The sequence below is a fragment of the Desmodus rotundus genome, chromosome 10 (assembly GCF_022682495.2).
Source record: "Desmodus rotundus isolate HL8 chromosome 10, HLdesRot8A.1, whole genome shotgun sequence".
Classification (NCBI taxonomy): Eukaryota; Metazoa; Chordata; class Mammalia; order Chiroptera; family Phyllostomidae; genus Desmodus; species Desmodus rotundus.
Window position 1 is genome coordinate 71600750 of NC_071396.1, and position 14504 is coordinate 71615253.

The 14504-nt window shown below is 38.2% G+C and overlaps 1 protein-coding gene across 2 annotated transcripts in view; it reads left to right on the forward strand.

Moving 5' to 3' along the window:
• Positions 1-14504, forward strand: part of MYOM1 (myomesin 1) — a 131161-nt gene that overhangs the window by 54696 nt on the left and 61961 nt on the right. For both annotated transcript variants that reach the window (XM_024580417.4, XM_045187957.2), the window contains exons 11-14: positions 2930-3071; positions 5832-6031; positions 7790-7846; positions 9815-9939. In XM_024580417.4, the coding sequence (XP_024436185.2) occupies positions 2930-3071; positions 5832-6031; positions 7790-7846; positions 9815-9939 (524 nt within the window). The remainder of the gene's footprint in view (positions 1-2929; positions 3072-5831; positions 6032-7789; positions 7847-9814; positions 9940-14504) is intronic.

The following is a 14504-nucleotide window of genomic DNA, read 5'->3' on the forward strand; positions in this document are numbered from 1 at the left end:
AATGAAGAAGAACTTCCCCAATCTGGCAAAGGAAATAGACTTCCAAGAAGTCCAGGAAGCCCAGAGAGTCCCAAAGAAGTTGGACCCAAGGAAGCACACACCAAGGCACATCATAATTACATTAGCCAAGATTAAAGATAAGGAGAGAATCTTAAAAGTAGAGAGAGAAAAGGAGACAATTACCTACAAAGGAGTTCCCATAAGACTCTCAGCTTATTTCTCAAAAGAAACCTTACAGCAAGAAGGGGCTGGAAAGAAGTATTTGAAGTCATGAAAGGCAAGGACCTCCATCCAAGATGACTATACCCAGCAAAGCTATCATTTAGAATGGAAGGGCAGAGAAAGTGCTTCCCAGATAAGGTCAAGTTAAAGGAGTTCATCATCACCAAGCCTTTATTATATGAAATGTAAAAGGGACTTCTCTAAGAAAAAGAAGAAGATAAAAAATATGAAGAGTAAAATGACAACACACTCACAACTATCAACAACCTAACCTAAAAAACAAAAACAAAAACAAACCAAGCAAACAACCATAACAGGAACAGAATCACAGAAATGGAGATCACATGGAGGGTTATCAGCAGAGAAGGGGTGGGGGATGAAGGAAAAGGTACAGGGAATAAATAGCATAAATGGTAGGTAGAAAAATAGACAGGGGGAGGTTAAGAATAGTATAGGAAATGTAGAAGCCAAAGAACTTATATGTATGACCCATGGACATGAACTAAGGGGGAAGGAATGTGGGTGGGAAGGGGTTTCAAGGGTGGAAGGGCATAAAGAGGAGAAAAAATGGGACAACTATAATAGCATAATCAATAAAATATATTTTAAAAATAAAAATAAGAAAAATTATTTTACATGAAATGGTACCCATTCCGTTCTTGTTTCAAAAATAGTCACTTTTGAGTTGTAAATATAGAAAAAATTATAGAAAAATATTGGCCAATATCTTAGTAATAATATCCTCTGAGTTATGAAATTTAAAAGAGATTTTCAAGGGTTTTTTAATTATCATATATTTTACCAGCATGCAGTACTTTTATAATACAAGTAAACATTAGAATTACTTACATTTTGAAAAAAGTTATTAATAGCCAGTGTCAGAGGTTAAATACAAAGAGTAGCAGGATAATCTTTGACCTAATTAATCAAACCTACAAAAAGTTTGGCTATTTGGAGGGTTGGGAGACAGAAGGGCAGAGGCTAAGGAAAGGATTGACGTCGACTGACTGGGCGCTGTGGGCCAGACCGTCCACAGCAGCTGCTGGGAGCCAAGAGCACAAGTGTGAAGTAACATAACACGGCATTTGGATTTGGCTTCCAGCAGCTGCTAAACAGAAGCTGTTTTTGAAAGACTGTCAGGCCCACCCTACAAATGGCATAAGTAATTTTATAAAATTGTTGAGAAGTGGCTCCCTAAATACCTACAGCTGCCCGGCTGTTAAATACAATGGACGTTCAGTGAACTGAATTCCACTCACTCAACCTGGAGATTGCTGGTCGTTAATATTATGGGCCTTTAGGAAGAGGACATGGCTCGAAGTTGCCAGCTGCCCCCCTAGCAGTTGAGCAGCTTTCCAGCAGTACCTGACCCCTGTTAACCTCAGCACATCTACCTTTATTTTTCCTCTGCTCTGCTTCCACCACCAGCTGGCACTCTCCCTCATCCAGTGCTCTCAGAGTCTGGAAGAAGAGACATTTCTCCCCACCAAAATGCTCACTTCTTGTTGTGTGGCACGCAGGCATTCCACATGAAGTTTCAGGCACAGGGAGTTATGTTCTGCTATAGCAGTTATGCAGGAGGCATTTACCTAGAGGCACTTTCCTGCAGGTTTCATGGGCAAGAAACAGTGTTCAAAACCAAAGTGACTGGAGCTATTTACAGGTAATGTGAACCTATTAAATTCAGAAGCAGACAAATTTTTCTGCCGTGTTATCACATGCTTTAGTAAGTCATAAGACTTACACAAGTGTAGCTGATAGAAAAATAAAAGTGTTTATTAAGTCAACAAGAGTGGTTTCCCTTGGGTAAGTGGCTCCTACATGTCTCAGCCTCCTCTCCTACTAATTCGTTATTAAAGGGTTGACCAGATGTCACAAGAAATTGGCAAATGTGAACTCCCTCCCTCAGGGACTCTGCCTCTTTTCTTAATCATTCTCACTTAAAAGGCTACTGATTATTTTCATCCTCTTTACTTCCCTAAAAACAACCCTGATCCACCAATTTAGCTGTGCCCGAGACCCACTGCTGGGAGGACCCCACTGTCACAGGATCCCATTTCATAAATACTCACTGTCCTCTGTGTCTTGTATAATCCTGGACTTTTGCTGAACTCAGATAAGCCAAGCTCAGATGTGGGTATTGCATCAGAGTTCCTTTTACAAGTATCTTCAGTTTGGGAACAAACATTTGATTAAAATGAATGTTTTCTATTCTCTTCCAAAATGGTAGTGCCCTGTGTAGGGATGGGCAAAGCTTCCTGTTCTTCCTCTTTGTGGATGCATCCAGAAGGTGACAGAAGGGGCTATTTGTTCCGCTTTGGAGCCATTCATAGTTTCTGAGTAACATTACACAATAAATATCTTAAGATCAGACTTTCTGGCACAACTTACTTTAGACTTTTCTGATAACAATCCTCAACAGCTACATATTTATTTTCTTTTAGAACATTTGGGCAAGCAAAGGCCATGAGGCAAAGGTCATGGGTTCTTTTCAGAGTCCTTTCTAACATAATGTTCTTTGTACTCATGGTGAAAAGCACACATTGTTATGCGGGTAAGCAAATTGCGAGACTGAAGCTTGGTCTACTAAGGCCAAAGATGTAGCCACTGTGGCGGCGTGCTAAGACATGTGTGCACTAAGAGCCCAGCCGGGGCGCTGACAGAGCATATCTGAGAGGGCTAATGGGATCCTTCCATATCTCCACAGATGCTGATGCAGAGATTGAAGGAGCCCCCGCTTCTCCCTTGGATGTGGTGTGCTTGGATGCCAACAAAGATTATATCATCATCTCTTGGAAGCAGCCAGCTGTGGATGGAGGAAGTCCTATTCTGGGATATTTTATCGATAAGTTCGTACTTAGTCTAACTTCAGTTAGAGTGATGTGGCCATAGAGATGCATGCTTGATTTCTCTACCACTCCTAGGTGACACATTTTCTCTTCTGGTCTTCTCTCCCTTCTCTGTCTCTTTCTTTCTGTCTCTCTCTCTCTCTGACATATATATAAATGTATATATACATATATGTGTGCATGTATAGGTGGATATAGACAAATATAGATACAGATATACCTAAATTCCAAAAGCACAAGTCACTAATTTGGTAAGAAAACTATGAATTTCTAGACCTAAAAGAGACCACTTTGGAAATAACTGGTATTCAATCTATTCTTAGTATGTCAGCAATTTAAGAATATTACATAAAGAATAATTCATTAGTCCTGGCCAGGTTGCTCATTTGGTTGGAGCATCATCTCATACACCAAAAGGTTGTGGGTTCAATCCCCAGTCAGGGCACATACTTAGGTTGCGGGTTGTATCCCCTGTCTGGGCCTGTATAGGAGGCAACCCATCAACATTTCTCTCTCACATCAATGTCGCTCTCTCTCTCTCTCTCTCTCATCAATAAACATGGCCTTGGGTGACAATTAAAAAAATAATAGCAATACTTTACAAATACTAACAAAATCTTATTTACATTTCAGGAAGTGATTTTGAGTTAGAAAAAGAAACAACAAATATCAATATCAATAGGATTAAATAATGTTCTATCTAGTTACAGGCTCTTACTATTTACATTCTCCAAAACTTAGAGAATCTACAATCTATGGTAATTGAGTCTTACACATTAATTATCCATTGATTTTAGACAGTGTAAACAAAAATTTTACATTATCAACCTAAATACATTGCTGACTTAGTTTCTACTCAGATAGTTGCTCCAATTCTTTCTATTTTTTGAGTAATAAAATCTGATAGTAGAAACTACTAGGAATAGACAATTTGGCTGGTATGGCGCAGTGGTGTTGTACCAAAGTATATTAAGTCTAATATTTATAGCAGTATATAAATATATGTCTATTGGGGTAAATACCACCTGGAGAAATATTTATAATACATTATATACTATTTAATTGTACACTAAATGCTTCTACATTATTTTATCTTTTAGTAATGATGAACATAAAGTTTTAGATAAGTTCTTTTTCATCCTTACGATTTCTGCCTTATTGTCTCTCACAAATTTCTAAGGAATTTGCAGCCTTTGATCAGTGAAAGACAAGGAACAATAAGTACATTTTGTTTTTCTCTCGACTTAGTCAAAACGAAAATAACCACATTATGACTACTATTTGTTAATCGTTTGCCATGTGAACGGCACTGTTCCAAACACTTCTCATATTGACCATTAACCCATAACCATCCTTTGAAAGGTAGGTACTGTTATTACAAGTAGGAAATGAGTAGCTGACCCAAGGCCACGTGCTAATGAGGAAACACATAGTCACAGAGAGTAATTCTAGCAGAACTAGAATTCAAAGAGCAGCCTGACTGAAAATTGGTGTTCCTTCTGCTCCACCTTGCTGCAGACAGCCCCAGAGCGGTTGCTCTCCACCTTTCTTTCTGCCCACATGAGGGTTAGGCTGCATGCTGTGGTCTCCCTGGGCCACCACGCAGTATCTGCACAGAGGGAGGGGGCAGGGCAGATTGAAGAATTGTCCTAGCCTCCCACACCCCATTTATAAGCAGCTCCATAATTTCTACAAAGGAAGAGTTAGGGGAGAGTGGATGGAAAGCAAGGATTGAAGCCATATTTGATAGCACTTTACATAAAGTTAAGGAAAATATTTATCTCGAAGAATGGAAGGGTGATGGTAAAGAAATAAAGATAACCTCTACACACACACTCCCACCACCTTGGCACTGCCATTGGCGACCCTCCCTCATGAGAATCATTTGGAAACTACACACTTAGGACATAGAGCTGTGCTGGGAAAGTGATATAAACTAAAAGTACAGTATTCTACTCATAAAAAATGATGTTACTTAATCCCTATACTGTATACTTCAATCACACGTTGAGCCTCTAAAACCCTGTTGATTAGGCTACTAACATGATATGAACCCTCATTCCTGTCTCCTGGGATGTGGCCACTCTATCCCCAGCCATCAATCGCTGGAAAAGCACCCAATTAGAAACCTGAGATGTCAAGTGCTTAAACTTCCCCTCCAGGCCTGGGAATTTCACTGCATTTCCTCAGCCTCACCTGTTAAGAAACAATTGCATTACAGTACCCTCCTCACCCTCCCACCACAAAGAATACAGTGACCATCAAGTGAACTCTCTCCAAACCACAGTACAGATAAGAACCTTTTAAGGTGTTAGCTTTCTCACCAACAGTTCCATTTTTTAAAAGACAATGCCAAATGAAGCCACTAACGGTGGATGGAACTGAAGACATCGGCCAAGTGGATGCTTGAGCAATCTTCCCCCTTAGCCTATTCAACATAAAGATTGTACATACCCACCTGCTTTTGTTTCCCCCCAGAAAGCTCCTGTACTTAGCACACGAGGCCCCTTAACTGCGTGCTTTCAGTAAGGTCAAAGGACATATATGTGTTTCAGAAGAAGCTGAGCTTCTTTTCTTGTTAGAGAAGGCACATTACAGTTGAGTGGAACTGAGTGTCTGCAGTTAAATAGCTACTGAACCGTGCTTGAGCTAGAAATTTTGTAGAAAAATCGGAAGCAGTTGGGTGGGTTTACAGCTTTGGGACTATTAATTTAGCCATACTTCTTCTAATATGCTTACTGATCACTCTCTTTCCCTTAGATGTGAGGTGGGCACAGATAGCTGGTCTCAGTGCAATGACACACCCGTGAAGTTCGCGCGTTTCCCCGTCACTGGATTGATAGAAGGTCGTTCTTACATATTCCGAGTCCGAGCTGTGAATAAAACTGGAATAGGCCTACCATCTCGTGTTTCTGAGCCTGTGGCTGCTCTGGACCCAGATGAGAAAGCTAGACTTAAAAGTAAGCGTTTTCACTTTCCAGGCTCTTCCGGAACCCTTTTTCTATAACTGCAGTAGATCTCATTGCAAAGTTATTCCTCCCCCTTCCTCTAGAGGGAGAAGAGAATAAGGAATAATCTGTTGATCAGAAAATCCTAGTGGAGCGGGGAATGAGAACAGAAAAGCATTTGTTTTTTGACTCATTTATTTACTAAGGGTTTTATTTCATTTTATTTCTATTTGATTCAGACAGCTTTGCTTTTTAAAACTGAGTCTAGGCATTGTGTTTGAAATGAAACATGAAAATCAAGAATCTGGAGAACATTTTTATCCATTTTATTAGCGCATTCCAAATATACTTTCCTTTCTGGTTCAGTTTTTTTAAACTGTAAGGTAAATTTCTTAAGCTTGAATTTAGAGTATTAATATCACAGTACAGTGAGTTTCTTTATATCAAAGGAAAAACACATTTACAACATTATATCTGATCTATACTTGAGTTTCCATAAAAACAGTCAAAAATAATCTTTTCATATATTTAGCCTCCAAGTATCAATGTCAGAACCATGGTACATGAATTATCTCTGCATTTCTTTCATGAGAAACCATATGGCACTCTCAGTAGAAAGGACCAGAAAATGACATTAAAAGAATTCTTGGAAATTAACATTTTACTCTATACCAGATTTCTTAACCTTGGCCCTGTTGACATTTTAAGCCAGATAATTCTATATTATGGGGGGCTATCCTGTTCATCGTAGGGTGTTGGCAGCATCCCTGGCCTCCACTCCCTAAAGACCAACAGCACAGCTTCCCCACCTTGTGACGATCCCCATTGTCTCAGCACATTACCAAATGTCCCGGGGGGCAAGCAAACTCACGCTGGACAAGGACTGCTGGTCTATGTCATATTTGCAGTGTTATTCTTTACTGAGGTATATGTAGTGGCATCCTAAAAATCTAAGTAAATAAGCTACTTTTTCCTCTGGAGACTTTTTCTAATCACACTACTTGATAGCTCTCCAATCACTTAGCACCAAACGTCTGACTTCCATCTCTCTTTTCTAATTCCATCTCATACTTTCATTTATTCTTTTTCTACAAATTCCAATGAAAATGAGATTTGGTTGAACTGAAAATAAGCTATCTTGTTTATTACCTTTCTGTTTTTTCACAAAGTGTGGTGAAAAGTCCCTTGACCAAAGCAGGAATTGAATCATTCTCTATTTCTGATGTCTGTAGGATCACAGGAATGAACTTCCTTTTTAAGTCTATACTGCTGGTCTCATCCATTTTCCCTACTCAGGATTTAAACTGGTTTTCTTTGTAGACAACACTGTCGAATGTAATGGAAAGAAATTGCCTTCTTTGAGCTTTACTGCAGGATCAGCGCCCCTCTCCTCATCTTCATAAATAACTGCTGGGCTTATGATTGTTCCAGAAAGGTTTCTCCCAAATACATGTTATCCCTTAAGAAGGGACAAGAGAGCCTGTATGTTTCAGGAGAGCCATATGGAACGGTGAATGAACACAGGTTGTTTATCTCATCTGTGTAAGTACAAGTCTAGAAATGGCAGCTCAGTGCAGGCCGCTTCTAGGCTCCAGCAGATTGTGAATTCTTTGAAGACACAATGCCGTATACATGCTCAGTAAGATTCTGTAGCAAATTACGTAAGTCAGCTAAGTAACAAATCCATTTGTGACCAATCTGGACACTTTATCAGTGTGGCTGACACTGCATTTGTGAATGTTTGTGATTTTTATATTTACCTCTGTTCAGGTCGCCCTTCAGCACCGTGGACTGGACAGATCTTTGTCACTGAAGAGGAACCTGGAGGTAAAAGCGACGTTTTCCTCAGATACTATTATCAATGTTTTGTTAGGCGGGTAGCTTTTGTTATCGATGGTGTAGTGCATATTAGGATGTTTTGGGAAGAACATTCTGAACTAGCTGAAGATCATAGAGTAACTTACATTGTCAGAGAATCACTATTCCTAAAAAGCTTCAGGGAGGTATATTTGACATACAGTAAACTGCATGTCTGTAAAACATACAACTTGATAAATTTTACAGGTGTGTTTACCTATGAAACCATCACCATGATCAAAATAGTGAAAATATCCATCGCTCTTAGAATTTCCTCAGATGCCTTTGTAATCTCCAGGCCATCACTGACCTGCTTTCTGTCACTCTAGTCTGCATTGCCCACAATTTTAGATAAGTGGAATCATATTGATTTTTTGTCTGGTTTCCTTCATGTAGCATAATTATTTTGAGATTTATCCATGTTGATGCATGCATCATTTCATTTTAACTTACCCATTCATCATGGAAAGTTTCTATAAAAATCCTTATGAAGTGTTTATGTGGTCATATGTTTTCATTTCTCTTGGATAAATACCATGAGTTGAATGGATATGTCATACAGTAGGTTTATGTTTAATTTTAAAAGAAACAGCCAACTATTTTCCAAAATGGTTGTACCATTTTATATTCTCATCTGTAGTCTTTCTATGGGAGTTCCCCAGGTGCTCCACATGGTCACCAGGACCTGGTACGATCAGTCTTTTCACTTTTAGTCATTCTCGTGGGGTACAGTTCTGTTTTATACTATAGTGGTATTTTGTAGTGGGAACATAGTGGTTTTAATTGGCATTTCCCTACTAATGTAGAAATTGATTGCATATTTGTAGATCTATTTCTGCAGTCTCTGTTGGTAAACTTATTTTCTCTTTTATGTGGCTTTTATAAGTGTTGTATTTATTTTTTTAAGCGTCATAGTTTTGAAGTCAGATAATACAAATCCTCTAACCTTCCCCTAACCCAAAGTTGCTTTGGCTATTCTAACTCTTTACATCTTCATGTAAAATGTAAAACCAGCTTATAAATTTCTACAGTCACGTTTCTTGTAGGCATCATATAGTTGGACCTTGTTTTTTATACAATCTGGTAATCTTATCATTTGTGACAACATGGATGGACCTAGAGGGTATTATGCTAAGAGAAAGACAAATATTATGTATTTTACTTAATGTGGAATCTAAAAGTAAAATAAATGAATAAAACAGAAACAAACTCATAGATACAGAGAACAAACTGATGGTTGCCCGATGGGAGGAGGGTTGGGACACTGGGTGAAAAGGTGAAGGTGCTCAGAAGTACAAATTAACAGTTACAAAATGTCACGGGCATGTACCATACAACACAGGGAATATAGTCAATAGTATAGGGTGGGGCAAAGTAGTTTTACAGTTGTTTCTATAAAAAATACAATAGTTAATAAATATTAGTACAAGGATAAGCTCTGTCTTTCGCATACTCACAGCTGTAAACCTACATTTGCCCTACCCTATATTATAATAATTATGTATAGAGTCAGGTGGGTACTAGACTTATCAGAGAAGCACCTCATAAGTTATGTAAGTGTCTGATCACTATGATGTACAAGTGAAACTAATATAATACTGTGTGTCAACTGTAATTTTTAAAAATGTAAAAATTTTAATTAATCAATTAATCAATAAATAAATTGTATTAAAAACTATGATTCCACTCCCTTTTCAAAGATATAAAAAAATAAGTTGTGTCATTGCAACTGGTTTTCACGATTACTAAAGAAATTTAAATTGTCAAACAAAGAAAGTAAAATGAATGACTTTTAGGAAGAATTTTAGAGACAAGGTACTTCTTTATTCTATGGAGCAGCAATTAAGCCTTCCTCCAGGAACAGGGAACCATCTGTGACTCTGAGTATCCTGGGTTTCCCAGAGTGTGTGATCCTCACTTTTCCTTGTTGTTTTTCAGAGGGTGTTGTTCCTGGACCTCCCACAGACCTCTCTGTCACTGAGGCCACCCAGAGTTATGTGGTGCTAAGCTGGAAGCCCCCTGGGCGGCGTGGCCATGAGGGCATTCTGTACTTCGTGGAAAAGGTAAGACTCTGGGATCAGCATTATTTCCTCATACCACTTTCTGAAGATTTCTTTTAAAGAGTGGAGATTAAATTTTCACTGTGTCCTGAACTCTTTGAAACCATATAAACTGCGAACAATCTCCACAGAAAAGTGTATATCACACAGAACTTTGCCGGAGAGTCCAGGGGATTTAGGGACTCCTGAGTCTCTTCCATAGACTTCTAAGGCTCCACAGACCCCAAAGCATGATCCCTTTATGAAAAGAGATGTTTCCAAAATTGTAGATTTCCTGTGTGACACTGTTTTCTGGAGACCTCTCTGCCTCCCTTGCTCTAGTAATGGCTTTTCTTCTCTCTACCTCTTGTCCTTCTGCAGTAGGGCATGAACATCAGTGAGGGTAGATGGTTGAGAGGAGTAGAAGTTAAACTACTTTCCAATGGCTGGAGAGCCGAGGACAGAAAGTGCTCCCATGCTGCCACACGCTTGGCTAGCACTACCCTAAGTGCAGGTCGAAGGATGGATGGGGTCAGGAATTAAAAACAACATAGGATACTGGCTAGTTCTTTCTCTCAAATATCTTACAAGTATATTGTAATTATATTATGTTACAGAGAGCAGCATACAATGAAGGCCCAACATGAATGGAATAATGAGAATTGTATGTGAATCTATCATATACTGATATTTGAGGGGAGTTCTGATAAGTATTTATGCCCAAGAAATGGAGAAGAGCCGGTAACTGTGCAGGACATTATTTGGGGAACTGCCCCAGCTGCAAGTGCAAACACATAGGAGAAACTGCCAGGCAAGGCACAGGGCCTAGGAGTGGAAGAAGTCCTTGGCTAACAAGATAATGGCTACTAAAGAGTGTTTAAAGAGAATTTACCTAAAATGAGGTTTAACTCTTATACATTGTTGGTGGGAATGTAAATTGGTCCAACCACTAGGGAAAACAATATGGAGGTTCTTCAAAAAGTTAAAAGTGTATTTACCATATATTTAGCAATTCCACTCCTGGGTATATTCCCGAAGGAAATGAAAACAGAATTTAAAGAAGGCTCCAGACCAAGGAATCAGATACTGGCTGTTTTTAAACATAAACCCTAGAGATAAGGGCACTGATTTCACAAATAATACCGGAGGTGACTCAATGTTTTCAAAAAATACATGGTGTGAGGGTGGGAGGAGGAGGGAGATGACAAAACAAAACAAAACAAAGCAAAACAAGATTTTGACGAGATATATGCACTCCCATGTTTATCACAGCATTATTTACAATAGCCAAGATATGGACTCAACCTAAATGCCCATCAGTGGATGAATGGATACAGAAGAAGTGGTACATATACACAATGGGACAATATTCAGCCATGGGAAAGGAAGATATTCTCTCATATGCAACATGGATGGCTCTTGGCCATCCAAGAGATCAGACAGAGAAAGACAAGTTCTGTATGATATTACTTATACGTGGACTCTAAAAAAGTAAATTATTAAAAATGGAGAGTAATGGGGTGGTTACCAGGTGAGGGGAAGGGGGCAAAAGAGTGATAGTGTTTAAAGATAAAAACTTGTAGTGAGTAGTCAGTGAACCATAGAGATCTAATGTACAGAATGATGAACACATGAAACCGGAAAAGTCAGCATTCGTGCTGCGTGTCACTACCAGAACCAATAAGCAGAGATAAGGATGGACTCTTCATGGGAACTTTATTCAGATGCCAGCAATATGAAAAGCCAGCGGGAAGGGGTGGAGCTTATGTACCCTCAAAAACCATCTTAACTTTTCATTTTAACCCAACCTTTTTATAAGGAGAAGAAAGGGTAAGTAAGGCGTTTGGGAAAAAGTTAATTGGATAAGAGTTGCAGTCCAGTGGCAATCTTCCAAGTCCTTCTTTATCTGTTGATCCACAATTCTTTATCTGCATCACCTGGGACACAATGGCTCAGATACTGTCTACTTGGCTTTGTGCTCCAGCCCCGTGGGGGACCATGGTTGAATTGCTTGTGGACCTACTGGAGTTGATGTGGTCGTGCATTCCAGGTCCTGGAATAACAGCTTTCCACATGCATTAATCACTTAAGTCTATCAACTAAGGCTAAAATCTTTAACTCTTGAATTCCCCTATCAAATAGACAATAATATTGTACTATAGTTATGTAATGTGATAAACACTGCTACATTACCAACCATATTACAATATACAAGTGTATCAAAGTAACATGCCATACACTTTAAACCTATGTATTGTACAAGTCAAATTCATTCAATAAAAATAAATGAGTAAATAGAATAAATTAATTTTAAAATAAGGTTAAAATCAATTTGTTAGAAGTTTACATTAGGATATAATTGAAAAGAGAAACAAAAATGAGTTTATTTTATCTTATATATAAGAATATTTATATTTTTACTGGCAGCTCTGTACCATTTTTTTAGAACAATCAATGAAAAAAGTATTTGTACTTTTTAATATATTCATTTAGTTTTACAATATAGTGTTATTAACTATAGTCAACATGCTGTACATTACCTGACTTATTTATTTTATAACTTCAAATTTATATTTTTTTGACCCCCTTCACCCATTTTGTTCAACCCTCCATCCATCCCCACCTAGCCTCTGGCAACCACAAAACTAACTTCAGTTTTTTTTTGGGGGGGGGGAGGAGATGGTATTAGGGTATTTTTGTTTGTTTGCTTGTTTGCTTATTTTTATTTTTTTTAATTTTTAAATTATTTTCATGTTGTTCAATTACAGTTGTCTGCACTTTCTCCCCACCCCTCTACCCCACCCCAGCCAAACCCACCTCCCTCCCCTGCTTCCACCCTCCCCTTTGGTTTTGTTCATGTGTCCTTTATAGTAGTTCCTGAAAACCCTCCTTCCCACTATCCCTCCCTCCCTCCCCTCTGGCTATTCTTAGATTGTTCTTAACTCCAATGTCTCTGGTTACATTTTGTTTGCTTTTTTCTTCTGTTGATTATGTTCCAGTTAAAGGTGAGATCATATGGTATTTGTCCCTCACCGCCTGGCTTATTTCACTTAGCATAATGCTCTCCAGTTCCATCCATGCTGTTGCAAAGGGTATAAGCTCCTTCTTTCTCTCTGCTGTGTAGAATTCCATTGTGTAAATGTACTGTAGTTTTTGGATCCACTCTTTTGCTGATGGGCACTTAGGTTGCTTCCAGTACTTGGCTATTGTAAATTGTGCTGCTATGAACATTGGGGTGCATAGGTTCTTTTGGATTGGTGTTTCAGGGCTCTTAGGGTATAATCCCAGCAGTGGAATTGCTGGGTCTCTACGGTCCATTAATATTTGATGAAAGAGGCAGGAGCATAAAATGGAGCAAAAATAGCCTGTTCAACAAATGGTGTTGGGAGATCTGGACAGCTACATGCAAAAAAATGAAACTCGATCACCAACTTACACCATACACAAAAATAAATTCAAGGTGGGTAAAAGACTTAAATATAAGTTGTAACACCATAAAAGACCTAGAGGAAAACATAGGCAGGAAAATCCCAGACATTCCATGCAGCAACATCCTCACAGACACGTCCCCTAAAGCAAGGGACTTAAAGGAAAGAATAAACAAATGGGACCTTATCAAAACAAAAGCTTCTGCATGTTTGCTTATTTTTAGATTCCACATGTAAGTGAGATTATACAGTATTTGTCTTTGAGAGAAAATTCTACAAAATTGTGCAGTAGCTTGATAAAGTATTATTTGCTTTCATAGCAAAATCATAGAAAAGTTCTCTCTTTTACAAAAATATTATGAAGTTCAATCATAGAAAAGTTCTTTTTTTTTCTTTTTGCAATTTTTTAGCCAAGATATGGACTCAACCCAATATTATAGAGTTCAATTAATTTTCCTAAGAGCCTCTGTCTTTTATCTTAACGCTAGTCTGATCATTCAATTTTAGAATTCCAATTAGGTCACCTGTCCTGACATTATTATAAGAGAACAGATATAGATATATAGGTATATGCAAATTAGGTAAAAAATAAAAATAAAAATAATACACAACTATCTTTATGGCCTTTTCATTATTTCATATCAGCAATGCTTGAGAGAAGTATACTGGGGCTTAAAATGCTACGGTCTGTGGTTTCACTTCATTAATTACTTTTTTTAATAAGAACATTTAGCTCAAGTCTTTCAGGAGGATGCCTCACTTCCTTCTTATCCTTAGCAAGTTGGCAACAATAAATGGATCATCTCTTCAGCATGCAGTATATGTATCTTCCAAGGCAGACTGATTTTATCAAATTAATATTAACATTTTATATTTTATTAATTTTTATATTTTGTAAATATTAACTTCAAATAAAATATAACTTGAGTATTAGTCTCAATTAAAATTTTTTCTTTATTTTTTTTAATGGCAGGCAAGAATAGAACAATAAATGTTCACTTCTGGTTGTGTTTAATACCACCCTGACTGAATCTTTTTGAAGCACTCCACAGGAAGGGAGTTCTGAATAAGCACTGTGACAGTAATTACCACCTTTCCTGTAATAATGACCTAGTACCAGCCTAGTACTGAGACGTTTTCTTCAGATGAGTCGGCTTTGGC